General features: G+C 38.4%; 2 protein-coding genes across 2 annotated transcripts; one reads left to right on the top strand and one right to left on the bottom strand.

Moving 5' to 3' along the window:
• Positions 1-2,959: 2,959 nt before the first annotated feature.
• rpl29 (ribosomal protein L29) lies at positions 2,960-5,319 on the bottom strand. The gene is made up of 4 exons (XM_014975073.2): positions 5,230-5,319; positions 4,766-4,818; positions 4,610-4,674; positions 2,960-3,125 (listed from the first exon to the last, which is right to left on the bottom strand). Exons 2-4 carry the CDS (start codon positions 4,800-4,802, stop codon positions 3,033-3,035), a joined length of 195 nt encoding a protein of 64 aa, XP_014830559.1. The 5' UTR covers positions 4,803-4,818; positions 5,230-5,319; the 3' UTR covers positions 2,960-3,032.
• A 15,634-nt stretch (positions 5,320-20,953) lies between these two features.
• Positions 20,954-22,409, top strand: pacrg (PARK2 co-regulated). The gene has a single exon (XM_014975065.2). The coding sequence runs from the start codon at positions 21,366-21,368 to the stop codon at positions 22,038-22,040; it is 675 nt and encodes a 224-aa protein (XP_014830551.1). The 5' UTR covers positions 20,954-21,365; the 3' UTR covers positions 22,041-22,409.
• The last annotated feature ends 539 nt before the right edge of the window (positions 22,410-22,948 follow it).

Below are 22,948 nucleotides of genomic sequence, written 5' to 3' on the forward strand. Positions count from 1 at the left end.
CTGCTTCAAAATAAAAGGTTCGTTTATGTTTGTAGCACCACCAAACTAAGAGTGACATTAACAATCAGAGGCGGTTTGCACTTGAATAGTGTTTTTGGGAAGAAATAACAGCAATTAACAAGTTAAAACATAAGTTGGGTTATCTATCCAATGTAAATGCAATACAGCTTAAAGAGATGGTGAAAGTATTTTTCCTCGGTTAAGAAAACAAGCACAAAAATGTGCTGACAAATTAATTATTTTAGTGATTATCTGGGATAAGTGAAATTGTAAAAACTGACATGATAGTGTACTGATAGACATATTTCTAATAGATGAGAATAACACACGGACATTTGTTCAAATTTAAGTGACATTATTGCTGACTATGTAGAGATGGCCGTTTCATCTTCTCTTTGGTTTTCACATTCAGGTTTACCCAATGCTTTACAGAACTCCAGGACTGCTGTACATAGACCCCAGTGTTTGTGAAATTGTGAGATCAAGTGAGCTTTCTCCATTGGGTAGCTCAATTATGTATTGGAGATAGGGAACATTTCACTTTAATTTTGTGTGTGGCTCCAAATCCAGGCCTCCATTGGTTAATAAATTTGATTTCCATTGATGATTTTTGTGTGATTTTGTTGTCAGCACATTCAACTTTGTACAGAACAAAGTATTCAATGAGAATATTTCATTCATTCAGATCTAGGATGTTATTTGAGTGTTCCCTTTATTTTTTTTGAGCAGTGTATATATGTATATAATACATATATATATATATATATATATATATATATATATATATATATATATATATATATATATATATATATATATATATATAAAAATTCCCTTCTCACCCTCCGCGGGTGGTCTCTTTCATCCTCTGAGCTCGGGTCCTCTACCAGAGGCCTGGGAGCTTGAGGGTTCTGCGCAGTATCTTGGCTGTGCCTAGAACTGCACATTTCTGGACTGAGATGTCTGATGTTGTTCCTGGGATCTGTTTGAGCCACTGCTCCAGTTTGGGGGTGACTGCCCCGAGGGCCCCGATAACCACAGGCACCACTGTGGTCTTCACCTTCCAGGCCTTCTCCAGTTCCTCTCTGAGGCCCTGGTATTTCTCCAGTTTCTCATGCTCCTTTTTCCTGATGTTGTGGTCACTTGGTATTGCTACATCCACCACAACGGCTTTCCTCTGTTCTTTGTCCACCACCACAATGTCCGGTTGGTTCGCCATTACCATCTTGTCTGTCTGGATCTGGAAGTCCCACAGGATCTTAGCTCGGTCATTCTCCACCACCTTTGGGGGTGTCCCCCATTTTGACCTCGGGGCTTCCAGTCCATATTGGGCACAGATGTTCCTGTACACTATGCCCGCCACTTGGTTATGTCGTTCCATGTACGCTTTCCCTGCCAGCATCTTGCACCCTGCTGTTATGTGCTGGACTGTCTCAGAGGCCTCCTTGCACAACCTACACCTTGGGTCTTGTCTGGTGTGGTAGATCTGAGCTTCTATTGCTCTGGTGTTTAGGGCCTGTTCCTGGGCGGCCAGGATGAGGGCCTCTGTGCTGTCCTTGAGTCCAGCTTTCTCCAGCCATTGGTAGGATTTCCTGATATCAGCCACTTCAGTTATTTGTCGGTGGTACATCCCATGTAGGGGCTTGTCTTCCCATGATGGTTCCTCCAGCACCTCGTCCTCTGTTCCCCATTGTCTGAGACATTCGCTGAGCACATCGTCCATTGAGGCTTTGTCCTTGATGTATTTATGGATCTTGGATGTTTCATCCTGGTCAGTGGCTCTCACACTCACTAGTCCTCTGCCTCCTTCCTTACGGCTTGTGTACAGTCTCAGGGTGCTGGATTTGGGGTGGAACCCGCCATGCATTAAGTTGGAGTATATATATATATATATATATATATATATATATATATATATATATATATATATATATATATATATATATATTTATATATTTATATATATATATATCATAGCTGAATTCACTGAATGTATTTTTTTAGTACAAGAGTACTTAAGTCATTTTTTAAAATCATATTTACTAGAAAGATTACAGCATAACACAAATCTGCATTAAATGTATAAAGTTCAACCTAAAGATCATTCTGCAAGAATTGAGCTTTTGTTTATATTTGCTGTTGCAATCTGCTTAAAACCAGTGTTGCAGAATGTGATACAGAAAGTAGTCTTCTTAGATTTAAGTCTAACTTTTACTATTAAAGATTTATCCTCTATATTAAAAGCTTCCATATTTCAAATGTTTTCAATGTTTTTTTTGGGCATCTCCAGGTTGTACAATATATTCCATTACAGCTACATTATTGGATAAATCCCATGATGTCTTTATACTTCTGAATAAATAATTTATCCGAGAACTGAACTGAGAAACTTACAGGTTCATTTGCATAATTTAAGCAACTTTTTTCACAAGATCCTCAATTCTGACTTGCTTACATTAAGTGAAAATGGCAGTGACCATCATGCATTAGTATAGAGGTTTCCAATTGAAACAGCATATTGTCAGACCTTCAATTTAAGAGTTTTCACCAAAAAAAAGCACATAAATGATCTTATATGTACATTTAGAACAATTCAGCTGAAATGTGCGTTCTTAGGTCACTGAGGAACGATGCAGTTTAACAGATGTTTTTTTTTTATGTAACCCCAGTAGAAAGCCATTTCCACAAAGAATGCTAGAGTGCCAAGAGGTTTTTCAGTCAGACTCGGTCTCCTTTTCCGTTGCAGCTCACAACCATCATTTACTAACTGGTTCAACGAAAACGGTGCAGCGGACAAAAAAAACATGTATGAACACTTCCAGAACAGAAAGCTCATTCTCGATTTATTTCAACTTCCAAACTTTTCCAAAATTTGGTGTGGAAGCAAAAAGCCACAGTGCTGGCTTAAAATAAATCCTTTTCTGGATAATCAACACATACAAAGTATAAAACAAAATGGTTTTGTTAATAAAGCATCACTTTATTATGTTGGTGTATGTGGAACAATAAGACAAAGAAGTTAAGCAGACAGCTTATTTCTGAGCTGCTGCTTTCCGTGCCGCCTTCAAGCCCTTCTTGTTATGCTTCTTGGCAAAACGCATATTCCTCAGGAATTTGGGATCCACCTGCAAACAGGAAGGTTCATAGAATGAGTGAGCTGTTGCACTAAACAGTCTAGCATAAACCATTAAAACATCAAGGGGAAACAGATTTTGCTCATGAAAGTAAATCATGTAAAGCAGTTTAGATTCAAGTAAAAATATTGTGCAAAAATTCTGAGCACAAATACAGAATACTACACCAGCTTCACCAGAAATGCACAAAATAAACATGCAATACAAAAAGTTTATTAATCTAAAATCATCTTTTGCAGTTTAACATCTTTTCACCTACAGAACTGGAAGTGTTTAAAGCTACAGCACATTCTCCTAATGCAGTTTTTCAAAACTCCACTTGACAACATTTGTGCAAATATTTAGCTAAAAACATTTAGACCAGCATGATACTAGAAAATGTATTGCAATATAACTGCCCCTTACAAAATAAACAATGTCATAATCAAGAAGTCAACTTTATCAGATAGAAGTTCTCAGTTAAAAAAAAATGTTTTGAATAGTGGTAGGCATCAGATGAAATGGTATTAAACTCATCAAAAACAATCCTGTAAACAGCATTCTTTAATCTTTCAACATTTTAAAGATTTTAAATTAAAGCGATGGTCTATTATCACAACATGCTTGTTTAAGAAGGAATGCTACATCAGTGCAATATGCTGGGTTCACTTATAAAATTTGAACCAGTTTGAACCATTTCTTCTTCTAGACGATGCACTTGACCACATCTCTCTCCGTCTCCTAGACACAGCTGTTGGGTGAGATTTTCGCTGCAAATTTTTCATCCTGTGGCCGTTTAAACCAGCTCAGAGTTCATCTGTTACGTTTCTCTCTCCTAGATGAAGCCACAGAAGTACTAACAGACAGCGTACTCAAATCCCTAGTCAGTCACAGTAGATGGCTGGTTGTAATGAACTAGGTTCTGGTTGTAATGAACTAGGTTCTGCTTAAGGTTTCATTTTGTTAGGAGTTTTCCTCTGCACTGTCACTTGCGTGCATGTTCAATGTGAGGGATTGCTGCAAAGTCAACAACACAATGCAAGTGATTCTCTATCACTACATGCTCATCCTGGAGGAGTGAATGCTCCAAGTCAGTGACTCAATGTGATCTGCTTAGAAATGTTTTTTTTCCCCTGCCAATTAGAATAATAAATTGAACTTGACTGTAATGTTCAAAAACTGCAAATAAATTTGTAATGTATGTAGCCAATTGAATTGTTGGTGTATGTCAATTCAGAGACACTAATTTGGTATCATTAAAATGTTTATTTTCTTCCAGGTGAAACATGGTTTATATGTGTATATATATATATTTTTTTAACAAAACATATACTTGGACAGAGATGACACAGAGACAAATTTGAGGTCTTGGATATGTGGAAGCAACTTCCAAAAGACTGATAGTACAATTATTTAGCTATTAAAAGTTTGTGTAAGAACACTGCATTTCTCAAAGCACCGCTGTAACACAGAGCAGAGTTGGTGAACATACATACCCCCTTCAAGGACTCATAGCGATTAGATCTGGGCTTCTTAATGCCATTTCTGTGCCATTTGCGAGCTGTTGAAACAGGACAGTCATTCGTTTTTACACCGCTCTTTGCACAAAGCTAGAGGAATATAAACGAGTAAATTCAGATGCAATCACTTACACTGGTTGTGAGTTGTGTGGTTCTTAGACTTTGCCATTTCAACGCTGGTAAATCTGTAGAACGGACAAGAGAAAAACAGAACCAGCGCATCATTAGCCACGAAAAGCGATGCTAGCGTCCGTTGCTATTAAACGTTCATTTAGTTCGGCTTGTTAGCCACCAATAAACCTGTTTTATTCTAAAAAAAATGCATAAATAGACTGAACGCAGGAGGAAAATATAGTCAATTAAATCACGAACTAGTTGGTATTATATCGGTAGCTGTCGGTAGCTACACAGATGTTAGCCCAAATCAGATGTTTTATTTGTCTCTTTTTAAGGGTCGAATCCGATCCATACTGTGAAGACTAGATTATTAACTAGAAACGTTATCAATGTCTGCGGATGTTTGGTGAACAGTATATAAAGCAAAAGCAGATGGATGAAGATTATAATAAGCTCAAAGCACTGGGATAAATAAATACCTGCCACACGAACAGACGACAACCGGAAGAGAAAGAAAGTTCGCTGCGGCAAAGAGAAGAAGACTTGAGTCAAGAGCGGAGGTGTGTCGAAAAGAGTCGCATGTTTTTGCACACTGCCACCTGTTGGTGGGTTAAAGTATAACAAAGAGCTCACACAGGACCGCCTGGTGTCGCTCCAATCCACGATAAAAAATAGAGCCACATCAACTTTATGTTAAGCAAAGCGTGGCTCCGTTTGCCTGAAAGATCACAATGTTCTTTTCCTCTTTATTTGCTACTTAGATGTCATTAATGTGCGATTCGTGAGTACAGTCTGACTAAGCTGTTTCTCTACATACGCCTTTTGATTCATAATTAGAATAATAACAGAAAGATGAAATTGCATTAAATTACAGTATATGACATTAGCGTTGGTCCACTGAACAACATAGTAATTGTTGTTAACCATTTCTTTCGGATCACATTCACATTTTTAATTAAAAATAAAGATAATAATTCAGTATTATTAGCAGATTGTGCTTGTGCACTTTTATTTACTTAAAGATTAGACGTAGGCCTTCAGACCAAATCAATTTATTGTAATTTAACTGTTAGCAAACAGAGAACTCATTTTCTAATGGTAACGCAACAGATTGGTACATTTAATTTATCAAATATGAACTAGAGCTGTACAGTAGAGCAGTAGCACCGTTGCATTGTAATAAAGAGCCCCTATGTTTGAATCCTGGCCTGAGGTCTTTCTTCATGTTCTCCCTGAGCATGCTGTTAAGCTAACATGACTACGTATTAGCTTAATGAGTTTCCAAATTGTCCATGTGTAGTTGTTAGTTCTGTGTGTCTCTGTGTTGCCCTGTTATGAACCAACCTCTCACCTAATGACAGACACCAGCGAAGATAAGCAGGTATGGACAATCAATGGATGGGATAGGGAAAGAAAACAGACTATACAGAGTGCACAATCTTCGCAGTGGTTCAACATTTAATATCTTGAGGCAGAAAGGTGTGTTAGCTGCCTCTTGGTTCTGCTTTTGATGTTGTGGTGTCATTTGCATAATGGCAGTAGTTCAAAAGCTCATGGAGAGAGTGTGAGGAATCTCTGCTTATGTTTCAGAGCCTGTTCCTGCAGGAGCTGTGATGGAGATCCTGTAAACTGTAGAGACACTTCAACGACCCTTCTCTTCCAGCTTCCTTCAACATCCTCTGCCCTGCTGGTATGGTACTGAGATGCAGTACCCCCCTCTCATGCTGAGAGGGGCGTGTCCAGTCATGGTTTCTAAACACTGGTGTTCTTCTCTCTTTGGTCTCTTTAAGGATCTGACAGTTGTCTGTGCATCACTAGGGTTCTGATAAGATGAGGTCAAATTGGAACTTTGTGGGCTACAAGCAAAATGCTCGTAAGTGGGAAAAATAAGTATACATCTCTCTGAACATGCCATTCATTCCTATGTTGATATATTCTGGTGGCAGCATCATCCTGTGGTGATGCTTTCCTGAGTGGAGATGTGGAAGTTGACCTGAGTTGGAAGACAGATAAAGGGAAAACTTGAAAAAAACATGACTTACAGGATGACAAGCTGAAACACACAGTCAGATGCAAATGGTTGCACACATGGGCTTTCGCATTATTTTATTTCAAAGTTGCTCATATTATATGCATTTTGCATAACTTACATAACTTCTCTGACCTTTTTTAAACATGTAAAACACCATAAAGAACAGAAAGAAAGAGAGAAATAATTTTTCGAAAATTTTATTTTTCTGGGGACACAGATTGTGTTTGCCTATTTATAACAGATTAAAAAGATATGTTTTACTCCCTCAAATGTTGATTCCTCCTCCTATCTTCAGCAGTTGTTTCACAACTTTAAGGCTTTATCGATATTTTTCCGCCGAGCCTCTCAGTGTATAACAACTCTTCACTGGGAGTTTATAGATAATGACTTGAAGGCATTTTTTTTTTTTTGACAGAAGCTTGAATGAAACAAGGTTGAGATTTTGTGGGACTTTGTTTTCACAGATCTGCTGAGAATATCTTTAGCGATGGCACACAGCGAGGTGAGATGATGGACAGATTAGAAAGCAACCAGACAGATCCACAGAGACTGCTGTGCTGCTGTTCCTCCTCTGTGTGATGAAGGGTGTGAATGGATGCAGAGCCGTGTGAATGAGCTTTCATTTTGTTCTCCCTTACAAACCCACCCACACACACACACGCACCAATGATCCACCAAGGGACTGTTCTATACTCACTCTTCTTTTTTTTTTCCTTTCTTTTCCTTTCCTTTCCTTTCCTTTCCTTTCCTTTCCTTTCCTTTCCTTTCCTTTCCTTTCCTTTCCTTTCCTTTCCTTTCCTTTCCTTTCCTTTCCCAGACTGCGTGAATCCCTGTTCAAGCAGAGGAAATCGTGCCGCAGGATCCTATATTTAGTCTCTGGTTTGATCAGAAGAGTCGCTCCGCTCCACTCTGCAGCTCTCAGCTCCACTCAGTCAATTACAGATTTGGATACATGTGTTGTTTCTTGTTTTCTCCCTCATCTGACAGCGGCGGAGAGCGTGCTGGCTTCCACTTTCTCTGATATCTTTCACACATGGTGATTTTGGTTTTGCGGTGAGTTTTGAACAACAAGCTGAACATGCTCGAGTGAGCTTTTTTTTTTTTTTTTTTTTTTTCCCTTCACTGGTTTATATCTGATCGTCCTGCAATCATTGGCCGAGATGGTTTCAGCTGCATCGCTGAAACTCTAAATTATCAAACCTCAAAGCATAACAGTACAATGCTTTAAAAATACTTGCAACCACATTGCTTGGAATAGAGTTTGGATAGTTTTCATTGTGCTCCTTTAAAAAGATTTATGGTAGTAAAATTTTTTGGTCTGAGTCTGCAGGTCTTTGCCTGTTCAGTATGTTGAGCTACACATCAGTCATTCACACAATGTCAGGTAAAAATGAAGCAAAATGCACAATTAAGGAATGAAAACAAGTTAGTTTTTGCATGCTGGGAAGCAAACTGAATATAAAACAACAAACCCCAGGATGCCAAGACAAGAGTCAGTAATTTATAAGGCATATCTATGGTAAGACAAAACAAAACAAACTGCAAAGGCAAGTAAGAATAAATCTGAACGAGCAGACCGATCACAACAACATTCAAGGTGCTGTTTACAGCAATAACCACTGCCTCAAGACAGAAGAGAAAGTAAACAAAGACAATCATTTGAAACATGAAAAAGATCTGATTATATCTGACATTACAATGTTGGCAGAGATCCTGATCTGAAGGAATTGTTGGTCTCAGACTCCAGGAGATGTGACTGAAACAGCTAATTTGGGCTTTGATTAGTCAGTTTGAGTTTTAAAACTGCTGTGGTTCCGCGAAACACACCAGCTGTGATCCTAATCATGTCATTTTGAATTAGCAGATCTGAAAAAGGTGAACAACCTCTTATAAAATCGATGTCGTCAATCAGTGCCTTGCAGCTGTATTTGCATTTTTGTGAAAGTTAAAACATGTTTTATCGCAATTTTAAGCGACAGACTGGCACATAATAGTGCAGAATTTGTATTCAGCTCACCTTTGTCTATCTTTCGTAGAGTAACATTTTTCCCCAAGCTTTGCACATCAAAGCTTTGCACATCTTGATGCTGGAACTTTTGGCTATTCTTTCTTGGATAAATAGCTCAAGCTGACTGGAGTGAGAGTCTCTGTGAACAACAAGTCTTACCACAAACACTCAATTACATTTGAGTCTAAACTTTTGGTTGGACCATCTTAACACACAAATATGCTTTGAACTTGTGGTTCTGGCTGTACGCTTCAGTTATCTTGATAGATTTTTGCTTAAAAAGATTTTCTTCCAGGGTTGCCCTGCATCAACTTTCCTGTTCATGCTCAAGACAAAAGCACCCTGCCACACCCAGGGTGATATGGAGGACTAGTTTTCCGTCAGTCACGGTGCTTTGCATGTAGGCCAGAAAGGTTGATTTTCGTTCTTCTTCCAAATGTTTGCTTAGTCCGCTCCAAAGTTTGTCGCAAACAGCAACTTCAAGCAATGTTTTTCTTGCCACTCATCCGGACAGGTCAGATTTGTGGGATGCACCACTAATATTTGTCCTTTTTAACACGTGTTCCAGATAACCTGTTAATCTCTGCTGTTGATTGCAGCCTGACAAAATGTGTAAAAGTTCAAGAGTGCAATCTGTTCAGGTTACATGGGCTTCATTTTACATATTTAGCATCTAGAAATATTTATCTGAATACATTTTATGACTGTCATTTCTGCCTTTTGCCTGGGATTGCTTTGCAGTGCACAGCTGTTGCCAACAATGCTGAGTTTGCAGTCTTTCCTGCACAGTGTTAGCCTTTTGAATCAGGCTTCCAACCATCTGGAAGGAAGTACATGTGCATCTGCTTTTATAGAACAGCCAAGGGGAACATCCTCTCACTGAAGAGACTTGTCACGGGCCAAGGACTCCCATCGCAGGCTGGCAAAGCAAGCCAAGAAGCTTTGAGATGTGTGCTTTCAACACACATTTTTATTAGAAAAAAAAACACATAAAAGAGATACAATTGTTGTATTTGACCCTCCTAGTATGTACTTGTCTTCCTCATACGCGTAGATTGATCTATGCATATCTGTGCATTTCTCTGTTTTGTACACATGCAGACAGACGTGCACACACACACACACACACACACACACACACACACACACACACACACACACGCACACATGCACAAAAGAAAAAAAAATACCACTCAACATTACTGTCACAGGATATGAAAGTCTCAACTGTTGACTGGAATTATATCACATATTAAATCTCATCTGAATCTTTAGATGAGAAGGAAACAAACTTGCACGTCTAAAAGTGTTAATTGTTTTTAATATGAATTACTGATTTTAGTGCCAGAGGGGGGAAAAAAAAGACTAATTATGTTTGCTTCAGAAACCAGATTATTATGAAAAAAATTCCAAGTCTTGCATCTTTGCGTATCTAATAATAGAGTGCATATCATTCACCATGACCTACTTATAGTAATTATATCATGAAGATGTATAGTATAGAGACAATATCCTCAGAGGGGCTTTAATTCCCACCAACAATAAGCTGTGGTATTTAATTGCTTCCCTGCGAGACATTTAAACTGAACACATGCAGCTTCCCCTGCTGCTGAACTCGTTTCATCTCTGTAATATCCAATTTCATCTTTATTGTGACTCTTTGTCATTCTGTTCTTTTATTTCTTCTCCATAATTATTTCGGAGCATCGCACAAAAGTTATTTGCAGGTGCTGTTATGTCTAGTGCGCTGGCGATATTTTGTAGATTTTTCTGGCGTTTATGTATCTGGCGTGTTGGTAACTTTGAAATTGCTCATGCTAAATTTTCCCCTAATCAGAACAGACTTCAGGGTTACAGCTTTATGTTCTCAGTAGCACATGTACTCTGGACATGTCTCCAAAAATTTAAGTTTTCTTACTGAGTGAAGTCAAAATCTTGCTTAATTCTTTATTTTGTTGAGGTAACAGCTTCTTCCTCGCTAAGTAACTAACTAATAGAAACCTCGTTCTACTGAAGTTAACATCTTTTACACTTCTGTAGGAGTTCATAAGCAACAGTTTGCACAAAAAATCATCTCAAGGACACAGGACACAACTCCTTCATGTAAGACAAAGAAATGTTTATTGTGGCTTTCCAAGACATAGTAATCTGAGTTTGTGTCTCGCAGAACAAAGAGCTGCTGCCTGAAGCTGTATATACCAGCAAACTATTTATTCTGCAGCTTTCTGCTCAAATTACAGATAATTGTAACTCAAATGTGTTTGTCTCATAGATATCATATTCTGAAGATTCCTCAAGATTAAGTCAACAAATCATGAAATAAAATGAATTTAAATGGATCTGAGCAGCAGAAAAAAAAGTGACATCACTTTTCATAAAACTGAATGACGTGTTTTTATTTATTTAAAATGTGCATTTTGTCATACAAAATAAAATAACTTATAAATTAATTTACTCAATAAAAAAACTGTACGATTCTTCTCTTGTCATCCTTTAGTTAAAAGGATCTTAACTCAAATTTATGTTCAGGTTAAATCCTGTTTTTATTAATAGTATGTGGTTATGGATAGAAAGAAAATGAGGAAATATAGACCTCAGTTTTAGGAATCTGAGAAAATTGTGAAAGATGAAGTTCAGGGAAAAACTTTCATTGTTCCAGCTCATCTCTCCTTATCCTTTTACTTACTTCTCTTTTGTTATTTTTTCATCCACGGCCTCCATTGCTTCTCTAAAAAAAAAAAAAAAAAAAAAAAAGTACATTTTAATTTTTGTCTCTTCCGGTCTCTGTGTCTCAGTTTCACCTCTGACCTCCTGTCTCCCTTTTGCTGTGATTCACACCCACTTTCATTTCCTTTTCATCTGCAAGAGGAAGTCTCGTCTTTGAGCTGCACAAAGTGAATCCCCCAGGGAGTTGCTTCCCGTCAGTACATGAAAGACCCGGCTCATAATGTCTCTGGAAGCCGAAGGAACCAGAGGCAGAACGGTTTGGATCTCAGAAGAGGCGTGATGAATTGTTGTGCGCAAATAAGCAACCTGTGATAAATATTTTTGGTTTAGACTGGAAGTGATCTTCTTGGAGCATATCTGAAGGAAAGAAAAAAAAAGCCTTAATCGGCTTGAAGTCGTGCGTTTAAACTCAGTCGTCCACAGCTATGAACAGGTTAGTATTTTATGTCTAAACCTGACTGGTACTGCCAATTACAGTCAGTCATGCTTGTTCTCTCCTACTTCTTTTTACCCTCTTTTTCCAGCTCTCTTCTTGATTAACAAACCTTCGCCCGCTGTGAGCCGTCAGCCTTCAGCTGCAGTTCGTCTCCTACCTTTTCCATAAATACCTAAATGCTGCAGCCATTTAATCTCACACTGCAAAACTGCTAAAGACGGTCTCTTACTGCAAGCTTTTGCTTTAATTCTCCTTTTGCTTTGGAAAGTGTTTGTAGTTCTCTTCTTTTCGTGCATACTCCCATTAATGTTGCCACAGCTGACATTGAAACCACATATACAGCTTCAATTCAAATTCAAGCAACTTCATCATAAAATCCAAAACCTGCAAAGTCCCAAAGATCATGCACTCAGAAATCTCTGATCTTCTTGCTGCAAGGCAACAGAGCTAACAACTATCTCACTGTGCAGCCCACCCTGCTAATCTGGATGTGGAAATGCTTCCCCATTGCCCCATCTTGCCTCCACAGAGTCTAATAAGAGGTGGAGAGATGGGGGCCACTTGTCTAGTTTTGAGTGCAAATATCTTAGTACACTTGAAATAAGACAAAACTAACTTACATGTAGCTTTTTGGCAAGGTACAGGGGCTTATTTTAAGTAAATAATGCCTTAATATTCATGAAAATGTGCCAGTTTCATTGATAGATTATTTTACCTATGAAATGGGAAAAATGTTTTAAGTGAAATAATCTGCGAGTGGAACTAAAACCTTTTAAATCCAATATTGAGGAATTATTTACTAAAAACATGCTGAAAAAGTACTTACAAATGAGATTTCTCTTATTTCAAATGTATTAAGATTTCACTAGACCAGAAACACAAGACGTTGTGTTTTTGCAGTGTATGTCTTAAAACTCAACATCTTTAGGATTTTGCTTAATCTTATAATCTTCAAGCTCATGAACCATTGGTGTCTGAACAGTTAGCCACAGTAATCTGAAAATCTACATTTATTTATTTAATTTTTAGTTGATTAAAAATAAGCTAAACAAAAACATATATATATATATATATATATATATATATAGCTGACTGTATAGCTCAGTGGGTAGACACCAGTCTACCACCCGGGAGACCGGGATTCGAATCCGGGCTGGGGCGAGTTACAACAGTGCAATTGTGCAATTGAGCTATGCAGTGTGGGTCCTTAGGCAAGACCCTTGGAGCTATATAGCCTACCTCATAACATGAGAGACATTGATACGCATAACATGCCGGCTCAGACGTCGCCCGGCCAAACAAGGTCTGCGTCAGGTGCTGGGGAACCAGAGCACCTTGATGAAAAATGGGCTACTGGAACAAGACGGAAATGGGCGAGAGACGAAAACATGGATCTGTTGGAATGCTACTACTCAAGTAACCCTAGTCAGAGGGGTTACATGCAAAGACTGAGGGTGGAATGGTTACTTCGACACCCACAGTCTACAATGACTGCCAAACAACTAGTAGCTCAGTGTTCCAACATCCGCAAACGGCAACTGCTATCACAACTTGAGATTGACGAGGTACAACACAAATGCTACGGCAAAAGGGAGGAGCCCAAAGATAAGGTCAGGGGGGAGTTAACTACTCCCCACCCCGAGACTGGGTATGCAGCCCCAGTAATGAACGAACTATCAAAGATGTGAATGATCATTGAAGATGTGAATGCAGCATTGAGAACAATCCCTACCAACACCATAACAGAAACCAATGAGCTGATATACAACTCAGCATGAGTGATCCTTGAAATGCTTGGCTATAAGAGCAACTATGAGAACTATGAGATCATGGAAAAGACATGGAAGCTCATGTCAGGCATCATAGCAGCTAAGATAAGCGGGCACATGGATAAATACATGAACACGGCACAGAAGGGCAGCGGCATAAATAGCAGAGGAGCCAAACACCAACTCCTTGTAGACCACACAATCACCCGAGACTGCAAAACCCGACACACACACAGCCTATGACTCGATGCCACACACTTGGATCATTGAATGCTTAGAGATGTACAATAGGACTCTAAGAGCCTTCATTGCAAACTCGATGGGGCTGTGGAAAACCACCCTTGAAGCCAACTGCAAACCACTTGCACAAGTGTCCATCAAATGTGGCATATACCAAGGAGAGGGAAGGTCATCCACACAGAAGGGGTCTCACTCCCAGAGGGAACAATAGCAGACATAGAGCACAGCTACAAGTACCTGGGAATACCACAAGCAAATGGCAACCTCGATGAGGTCACAAGGAAAGGAGCCACAGCCAAATACCTCCAACGAATAAGGCAAGTCCTGAGAAGCCAGCTCAATGGCTCAACAAGATCCGTGCAATAAACAGCTATGCCTTACCAGTAATCAGATACCCTGCCGGAATAATTAGCTGGCCAATGGAAGAGATAAAGGCCACGGACGTTAAGACTCGGAAGCTGCTAACCATGCATGGAGGGTTCCACCCCAAATCCAGCACCCTGAGACTGTACACAAGCCATAAGGAAGGAGGCAGAGGACTAGTGAGTGTGAGAGCCACTGTCCAGGATGAAACATCCAAGATCCATAAATACATCAAGGACAAAGCCTCAATGGACGATGTGCTCAGGACAAAGCCTCAATGGACGATGTGCTCAGCGAATGTCTCAGACAATGGGGAACAGAGGACGAGGTGCTGGTAGGTTGTGCAAGGAGGCCTCTGAGACAGTCCAGCACATAACAGCAGGGTGCAAGATGCTGGCAGGGAAAGCATACATGGAACGACATAACCAAGTGGCGGGCATAGTGTACAGGAACATCTGTGCCGAATATGGACTGGAAGCCCCGAGGTCAAAGTGGGGAACACCCCCAAAGGTGGTGGAGAATGACCGAGCTAAGATCCTGTGGGACTTCCAGATCCAGACAGACAAGATGGTAATGGCGAACCAACCGGACATTGTGGTGGTGGATAAAGAACAGAGGAAAGCCGTTGTGGTGGATGTAGCAATACCAAGTGACCACAACATCAGGAAAAAGGAGCATGAGAAACTGGAGAAATACCAGGGCCTCAGAGAGGAACTGGAGAAGGCCTGGAAGGTGAAGACCACAGTGGTGCCTGTGGTCATAGGGGCCCTCGGGGCAGTCACCCCCAAACTGGAGCAGTGGCTCAAACAGATCCCAGGAACAACATCAGACATCTCAGTCCAGAAATGTGCAGTTCTAGGCACAGCCAAGATACTGCGCAGAACCCTCAAGCTCCCAGGCCTCTGGTAGAGGACCCGAGCTCAGAGGATGAAAGAGACCACCCACAGAGGGTGAGAGGGGAATTTATATATATATATATATATATATATATATATATATATATATTCTACTGGATGAACTTTAAATTAATATATTTTACCAAGGACCATAATCCAGATGGAGACACTGACTGCAGGTTATGGATTTGAACTCAGTGGGCCACCAGAACATCTCAGTCTACAATTAACTCAATCATTACAGTTCCTGCTGGTTAATTGAACTGATGTTGCAGAAAATCCGGAAAATCCAGTCACATGGTTAGAATAGAAAAGAAAGTTCTTCTTTTTCAAATGTTGGGCAGGAAATGTTGCTTCCTGCCCAACATTTTATGTTTCCTATTAGGGGACAGAAAATGTTAGAGTAACAAATTAGATGTTTGCAACACAGAGAGACACAGCTCAAATTAAACTAACACTCACAGAGGTCAGAGTACCTGGAGAGAATCCACACATTCATGGACAAAACATGCAAACTTGATGCATTTACACCTCAGGCCGGGATTCAAACCCAAGACCTTCGTTCGGCAAGGCAACAGTGCTGCCAACTGCACCACTATGCGGTCCACATTGGATGTGAATCTCTATTGTATTTTCTCAAAAGTCAGAACATTTGTGCCTTCAGTAAAAAAACAAAGTTCTCCTTTTATTTCAATATGTTCTGATTATCCTCTTACATCATTCACTTTCCAGAGCCTTTTCATTCTTAAGACATGTGTGAGTTGTTTTTCTGATATCTGTGGTTATATAAATGTCTTCATGATGTATCTAGAACAGATGTTTCTAACTCGATTTCAACCTAAATATTCTGAATTAACAGAAGCGAGGACATAATCTTACGAATTATATTCCCTCCTGAAAACAGAATAACCCCGATATGTTTTAGAAAACCCAGTCAAATGTGGATTTAACTTTAGATTTACAAGAAATGGACTGTATTTTTGTAAATGGCACGTCTCTTTAAAGTAGCAGAAGTGTTATTTCACCAATTACTCAAGACGTCTTGCTCAATAACAGGTGATGAAGTTTTGCGTAATTGTTCCCCCTCCACAGATATGACTCAGGTCTTCCAGTGTCCTTAAAAGAAAAGTGAGCTTCTTGTTTTTGGCAGTAAACTTCTCTCTTGCTTCAGAGAAATATTCCAGTTTTGCTAATTTGCTTCTTCCTCAAATTAGCAGCGAGGCCGAGCATTTACTTTAAATCCATCTCTGTGTGCGTGTGTTTTTTTTAACTCTCTCTGTTTCGGCTTTAGGAATAAAAGCAGATGTCTTTGAATATTAATAACAACATGAAGCAGAATTTGAATAACAGGAGCGCTCTCTGTCCGTGTGTCCTGTTCTCTGACTTTGATCCAACATACTTGACTTTGTGCAGCCATTTACTTCTGGTTCACATGAAAAACATCAACACTGCGCTGTAAACAGTGAGTCACAACATCACACTGATTCGTTTGTCCGTCAGAGCAGAAGATGTTCCATAAAATATCAACGCACCGTGAGAAACCATATTACAGCACACAAGATGTAACCGGGGAAGAAATGCAGTTTTGGTCAAACATTATGCAACAACGGATGTCTTCTTCTTTGTTTTGGTATCCTGGCTGTGCTCATTTACTTGCAAAATAACACTGCAACTTGATTTGCTTGTTTCAAATGCACATATTGATTAAGACGCAGAGCCTCTAATCACAGAATCACGACACACAAATCTGGCACCAGCAGCAGGCTCCAGGGGATTTCTGTTCATCGTTGTTTTAAAAGGAGAGTCTTCTCCAAACCGCATTCTCCTGACAATAAAAACAGACGGTGGCTCATTATTGGAAACTCAGTGGTTACAACAGCTTTTTATTTTTTATCAGGATTCTCTGCTCACTATCAGCACTTTTTTCCTTCTGTTGTTACTTTCATCGTAGGGGAAATAAGATCCAAACTCGTCTGGAAAGGAGAATTTTGTTCAGCTTTTGCGAGGAGTGCTCTGCTTTCTGAAAGATGTATACATTTCTATTAAGCTGGTAATAGCTGGAGCATCAATCCCATAAGATGAGGATGTAGTTCTCATCACAGCCGGTTTGATTTCAGACCTTGTGACCTTTGCTGCATCTCTCTCTGCCTATTTCCTGTCAATAAAGGTCAATAGTGCCAAAAAACACCTTTAAAAAACAATTACAAATTGATGTTTTACTACATTTTGCACACAAGTAAATGAAAATGTTTTAGTGACATTCATTTCAACACAAGTCAGATGTCAAATCCTTGTTTTTTTTCATACTAAAATAAGTTTGGACAGCTTTGTGCCACTAATGTAAACAGTGAGATGAATCAAAGCAAAAATATTTGCTGTAAAGTGATAAAGCATTTCTCTCAAACTAGATTCACTGGGAAAAAAAAAAGTATCTCTACAATCTTTTATAGTTTGTCCTCCATGAGGAGTTAGCAGATGACTGTCTGCGAGTTGTCTGTCAACAATTTGTAATTGTATTATTTTTTCTGAAATATTAAGCTTATCTAACAAACGTGAATTTTGTGTTTTCATCATCTGTAAAAGACAATCATTAATTTTACAGGAAAACACGGTAAGTGCAGTAGTGTTTGCTTAATGGATCTTTTGTTAAATGCATGTTAACTTTTAAATTGCACACAAATTTATAAAGTTGCATATTGTAGTGGATATGAGGGTAAAAATGTTAAGCTACAGTTTATTGTTTCTTCAAATGCTTTTCAACGTGCTTATCTTACAAGTAGTAGATGTGTTGATTTAGCATTGTAATGTGGTTAAACTGTATATTACTTATTTGTTTGGCAAAACTTTTCATCTTACGGTGATTAATTAGCTTAATTTTTTAGTTTGGTATCTATTTTTTTTTCTTCTTGATACCACTGAATGGGGACTAAGGCTGAAGGTTTGTCAACAATAAGCCATTTCAATTGTTTTTCAATATAAAAACAAAACAAAACAAAAAAACTATTTTGTTTCAACTAAGAACAAAAACTTTTAAATGGATATTCCTCCTCATTACGGATGACACAGATTAGTTTTGGAATATTCCTTCGTTAAATAATGGAACATAAAAGAGGGACGAGCAAAATATACCGATCATATTCTGATGACTCACTGGCATCACCGCCACACTCGTCTTTATTCACACACTGCGCTTGCATTTTCTGCACACATGTTTTTTTTTCCACAACACGCCTACACACAGAAACACACACTCTGAAGCTGGGCTACGGGTATTTCTGCACACAGTGTTGGTGGGTAGCCTCTTAAACAGTCGGTCTCACTCTGACCTGTTTTCTGTGTCAGTGAGTCCAGGCAGCACAGCACAAGCAGATAGGACTCACTCACTTCTCCTCTTCCTGACAGCAGTGATGATGACCACTGGGAATCTGCATTATATCCTGCAGTGTTTTTTTTTTTTTTGCCTGTAATACAAAAGAAGATAACAGATGGTTGGAAAAGCTCAAACTGAAATTAGGACCTCACTCACATTTTAATCAAAGGGATATTTGTGTGATTATTTAGGGATACAAAATGTGTTAATTATCTTAAATTCAAAATTTTACACATTTAAATGAAAATGTTCACTGGTTAGACCAGTGGTTCCCAAAATGTTCAACTTTTAAATCACAAAAATACAATTAAACAAAATTTTCAGCATCCAAGATTTCCTACTAAGTACTGTTTCTATTTCTCAGAATAGTCTTTTTTTATATCTGAATTTCTTATAATTCATTCTAATGGATTGTTTTCTTACGTTTAATTTTGAAGAGGATCTCAATACCTTATTAATATTAATCAAAAACACAAAAAAAGTTCATTTAACACTTTCTCTGACCTACCTCATTGAACCAATAAGAGCACAAAAAAGCATAGAGTCAAATCTGGTCTGAATTATTTTACTCTTATTAGAGACTTTTGATGCAAAACTATCACTGATTAGATTGTGTGCTGAGGTGTGTTTCAATGCAACTATGAAGTGCAGAGCTGCTGTGTTTATTTGCATTCTCATTATATACTGTTTAGTTTATTTTTTTTATATTATTATTATTTTTTGGCTCTAGTGGCCTTTATTCAATAGTTAATTGACAGGAAAGTGGGTAATAAGAGAACGGGTAACTGAACCTGCGACGGCTGCGTCGAGGACTAAGGCCTCCATGTGGGTTGTGCTTAACCCCTGCACCACCACAGCACACCCATATATTGTTTAGTTTAGTTCATTCACACACTAGGCATGAAATCCAACATATGTGGTACAGATATTTAAATATTTAAGTAGTAGCCTTTATCTTAAGTACAGCAATGCACAACAACAATCTCAGCATTCCTGTTTTGTTAGAATAGTAGCTACAGTCAAGACCAATTAGCAAATGCATACAATATAATGGAGAGCAATTCATTAGTAAAGTAAAATAGAATTAACACCAGAGGACCAATCAATGTATTAATAATTAGAAAATCAATATTTTCTGTCAAATTAACATTTATTAAAGTTCTCTAATGCCAAAACAATTTAAAAAAGAAGAATGGAGGCAGAATGAGCGTTCTCATCAAGCTCATTTCAAGTATCGAAGCCTTTTTCCTGGCTGTAAAGGTGATAAAAAGGGGAAAAGCCTTTGAGATGAGATCCCATTGGTGGTGGTTGAGTTTATGAACAACTTGATGCACTTTACAAGAACTGTGAAAGCAATTATACTCAGCAGGCCTCAGAAGTTTGTTATGTTAGAAAAGTGTTCTGGTAGTAAAGTTAAGGCAATAATGAAGAACATATGGCTTATTTTTGGACGATTTCTCACATTTTTGGTTGGGGAGTTGGAGATTTGTTCCTCCAAATGATGCAAACGAGGTTTGAAAAGGTTTTGGAGTGAAAAATGCAAAGAGTGCAAGAAAATGTCTCAAATAAAAAAAATAAAAATAAAAAATACAGATGTTGGAATATTTCTTGATAACTCACCTTTAAATTTACGAGTGATTAATAGAAATATGAGGTGTTAATAATTCTTAAAGACCCTGTCTCCTCAAAGAACAGCACTCTTATTAACACTGCAATAATTCATGTTGTGTGAATTGAAAACCGTTAATTTATGACGTTCTTGCATATAAAGGTTTTCATTCTTTCTACTGTCATATTCTGCTAAAAGGGACACAATTATGCAAATGTTCCACTGATTTAATTCTACTTTAGTTTCCTAAAACTAGTTTCTGTTATTTTTTTCTCAGGATGTTCTCAGCACAGTCAGTGTGCGGTGGTCTTGACTGCATCCTGTGAATTATTACTCGGGTTATTTATGGAGGCATTTCACTCACCATCAGCTGTTATGCAGCTGGTAGGACAGTTTTCAAATCTGATTTAAAGGTGTTTTGGATTTACCTGATTTACCAGCAAACAGCTGCTAATATGGATTATTATAATCAGCTACTTTGCTCATTAACCTTTTAAAGGGGAATTTTTCAACTGTAAAATGAGACTATTTTTTTATACATGTGTTTATGTAATGAATGTTTCAATGCATAGAAACTTTATGTATCTTAGTTCATCTAGAACTTAATAATAATGACCTGCTGCAGATTATCCCCAGACGCATGGCTCAGTTTTAATTACTTAATTCATCTTCAGTTATCTTAAGTTTGATGCAATTATTCATAAAACCATATGAATGTTTATTTTATTTTAGGTTTTATTCAAGATAAGATTAATTTTAAGATTTCTTCTGTTTCTGTGTTGTTGTTTTTTTAAAATAGTTTAATAAAATGAAATGAAACGTTGCTTCTAAGATTGCCCCTCTTTGTATTGTCCATGCAACTTGAATTGAAGCGTTTTGAAACAGTCAGCAGCATAATGAAAAGCTGATTAATCGTTTTAGGGACTATATTTTTGGCGGAGTGATATCCGGAGACGAGGGAATTTCCCCGTCTCCTTTTCAGTGTACAGTGTTACTATGGTAACCAGATGCCAGTCCTATTTGAAATGAAGCGTCCGAAGCTCCTTAGCAACCATGGAAAAACAAACGACTCTTAAGTTTTGCGGGCACTACATTTTTATCGGAACAACGTCACCTTTTTTCAACAGTTTTATCTTTTCAGCCCAGCTGCGGAAGGAGTTGTGACATGTCAAAGACCAAGAATGAATTGAAAGCTGACGGTTTCACCGTCAAGGCCTTCATGAAGAACTCCGTGGTTGGGGCACCTCCACCTACAGGGGTGTTTCAGAAGCGGCCGTCCAAGCCCACCACCTTCCGGGTTTACTACGAGCGCAGGGAGCTCCCGATCTCCGTGGACCATAACAACAGAGGCAATGCCATAGCGTGGAAGGTGGACATCGAGAAACTGGACTATCAATACTACCTGCCGCTGCTCTTTCACGGACTCTGTGAGACGGTGTACCCTTACGAGTTCCTCGCCCGAGAGGGGATCCGAGACATGCTGAACCGGGGAGGCCCCAGGATCCTCCCGGTCCTGCCCAAGCTCATCATCCCCATCAGGAACGCCATGAACACCAAAAACCACAACGTGATGTGCACCACCTTGAGAGTCATACAGCATCTGGTGATGTCCGCAGAGGGCGTCGGCATAGCTCTGGTGCCGTACTTAAAACAGATTTTGCCCGTTTTCAACCTCTTCAAGAACAAGAAGAGAAACATCGGAGATGCCATCGAGAGCCGGAGGGAAAAAGAGAGCATCGGTGATCTGATTGAGGAGACTCTGCAAATACTGGAACACTACGGTGGCCCGGAGGCCTTTAAGCAAATTAAATCAATGGTACCCACGTATAGTCCCGTGTAAAGACTTGACAGAGTGAGAGCTCTTGGACTTTTGACTGTATTTCATTTATTTTGTTCCTTAAGAAGTTTGTTCCAAAGCTCTTGTTTTAAATATACCAGCTTGTCTGAAAAGTACATTATGTTAGTGTTGTATTCATTTAATTTACGTGAGTTTGCTTTACATAGTTTTACAATTTTCAGATGATTTTAAGTCTGAATCCCACATAATTCGGTTATCCTTACCACAGGCAGATCCAAGAGAATGTGGGCACCTGGGCTACAGCCAGTTTTGGTACCCATATCTGCACCATCTCCTCAAAAATAACTTTTTTATTTGCTGTTGCAGGATACAATTTCCTGAATCTATATAAAATAAATATACCTGGAATAACTTTCATGAAATTTTAGATTTGTTTCTAAAATTTTGTTATAACAAAACCATGTTTAAATCGCCTGAAGAAGAGTAGCATTGCTCTTATTGTGAAGAAACCAGTAATTGTCAGTATTTTTTCTGAGGTGGAATATTTTTGTATGTTTGTGTGTAATAATAATAATAATAATAATAATAATAATAATAATAATAATAATTTTATGAAATTTGTAAAGTTTATAATGAAATAATTGTATTATGCAAACAAGTATTACAAACATATCATAAACAATAAATAAATACATTTTCCCCATCTTCATGATCTAGCCTTTGCATGTGGAGTGAAAGTATTTTTTACATCAATCAAATGGCCTTATATTTTTTGTTTTCGATATATTTATGATCAGCTGATCTAATACATGAACACATGATTAATCAGCTTGCACAACATCTGAATTCCATTAAATATTTAAAACAATTTTACAGAAAATGGATGTATAATGTTAAGTCTGCTCTCAGTCCATCAATACTTCAACTATTATATAAATGATATTTTCATA

This window comes from Poecilia mexicana, unplaced genomic scaffold (assembly GCF_051168715.1).
Source record: "Poecilia mexicana isolate PSO_F unplaced genomic scaffold, ASM5116871v1 scaffold_5, whole genome shotgun sequence".
Lineage (NCBI taxonomy): Eukaryota > Metazoa > Chordata > Actinopteri > Cyprinodontiformes > Poeciliidae > Poecilia > Poecilia mexicana.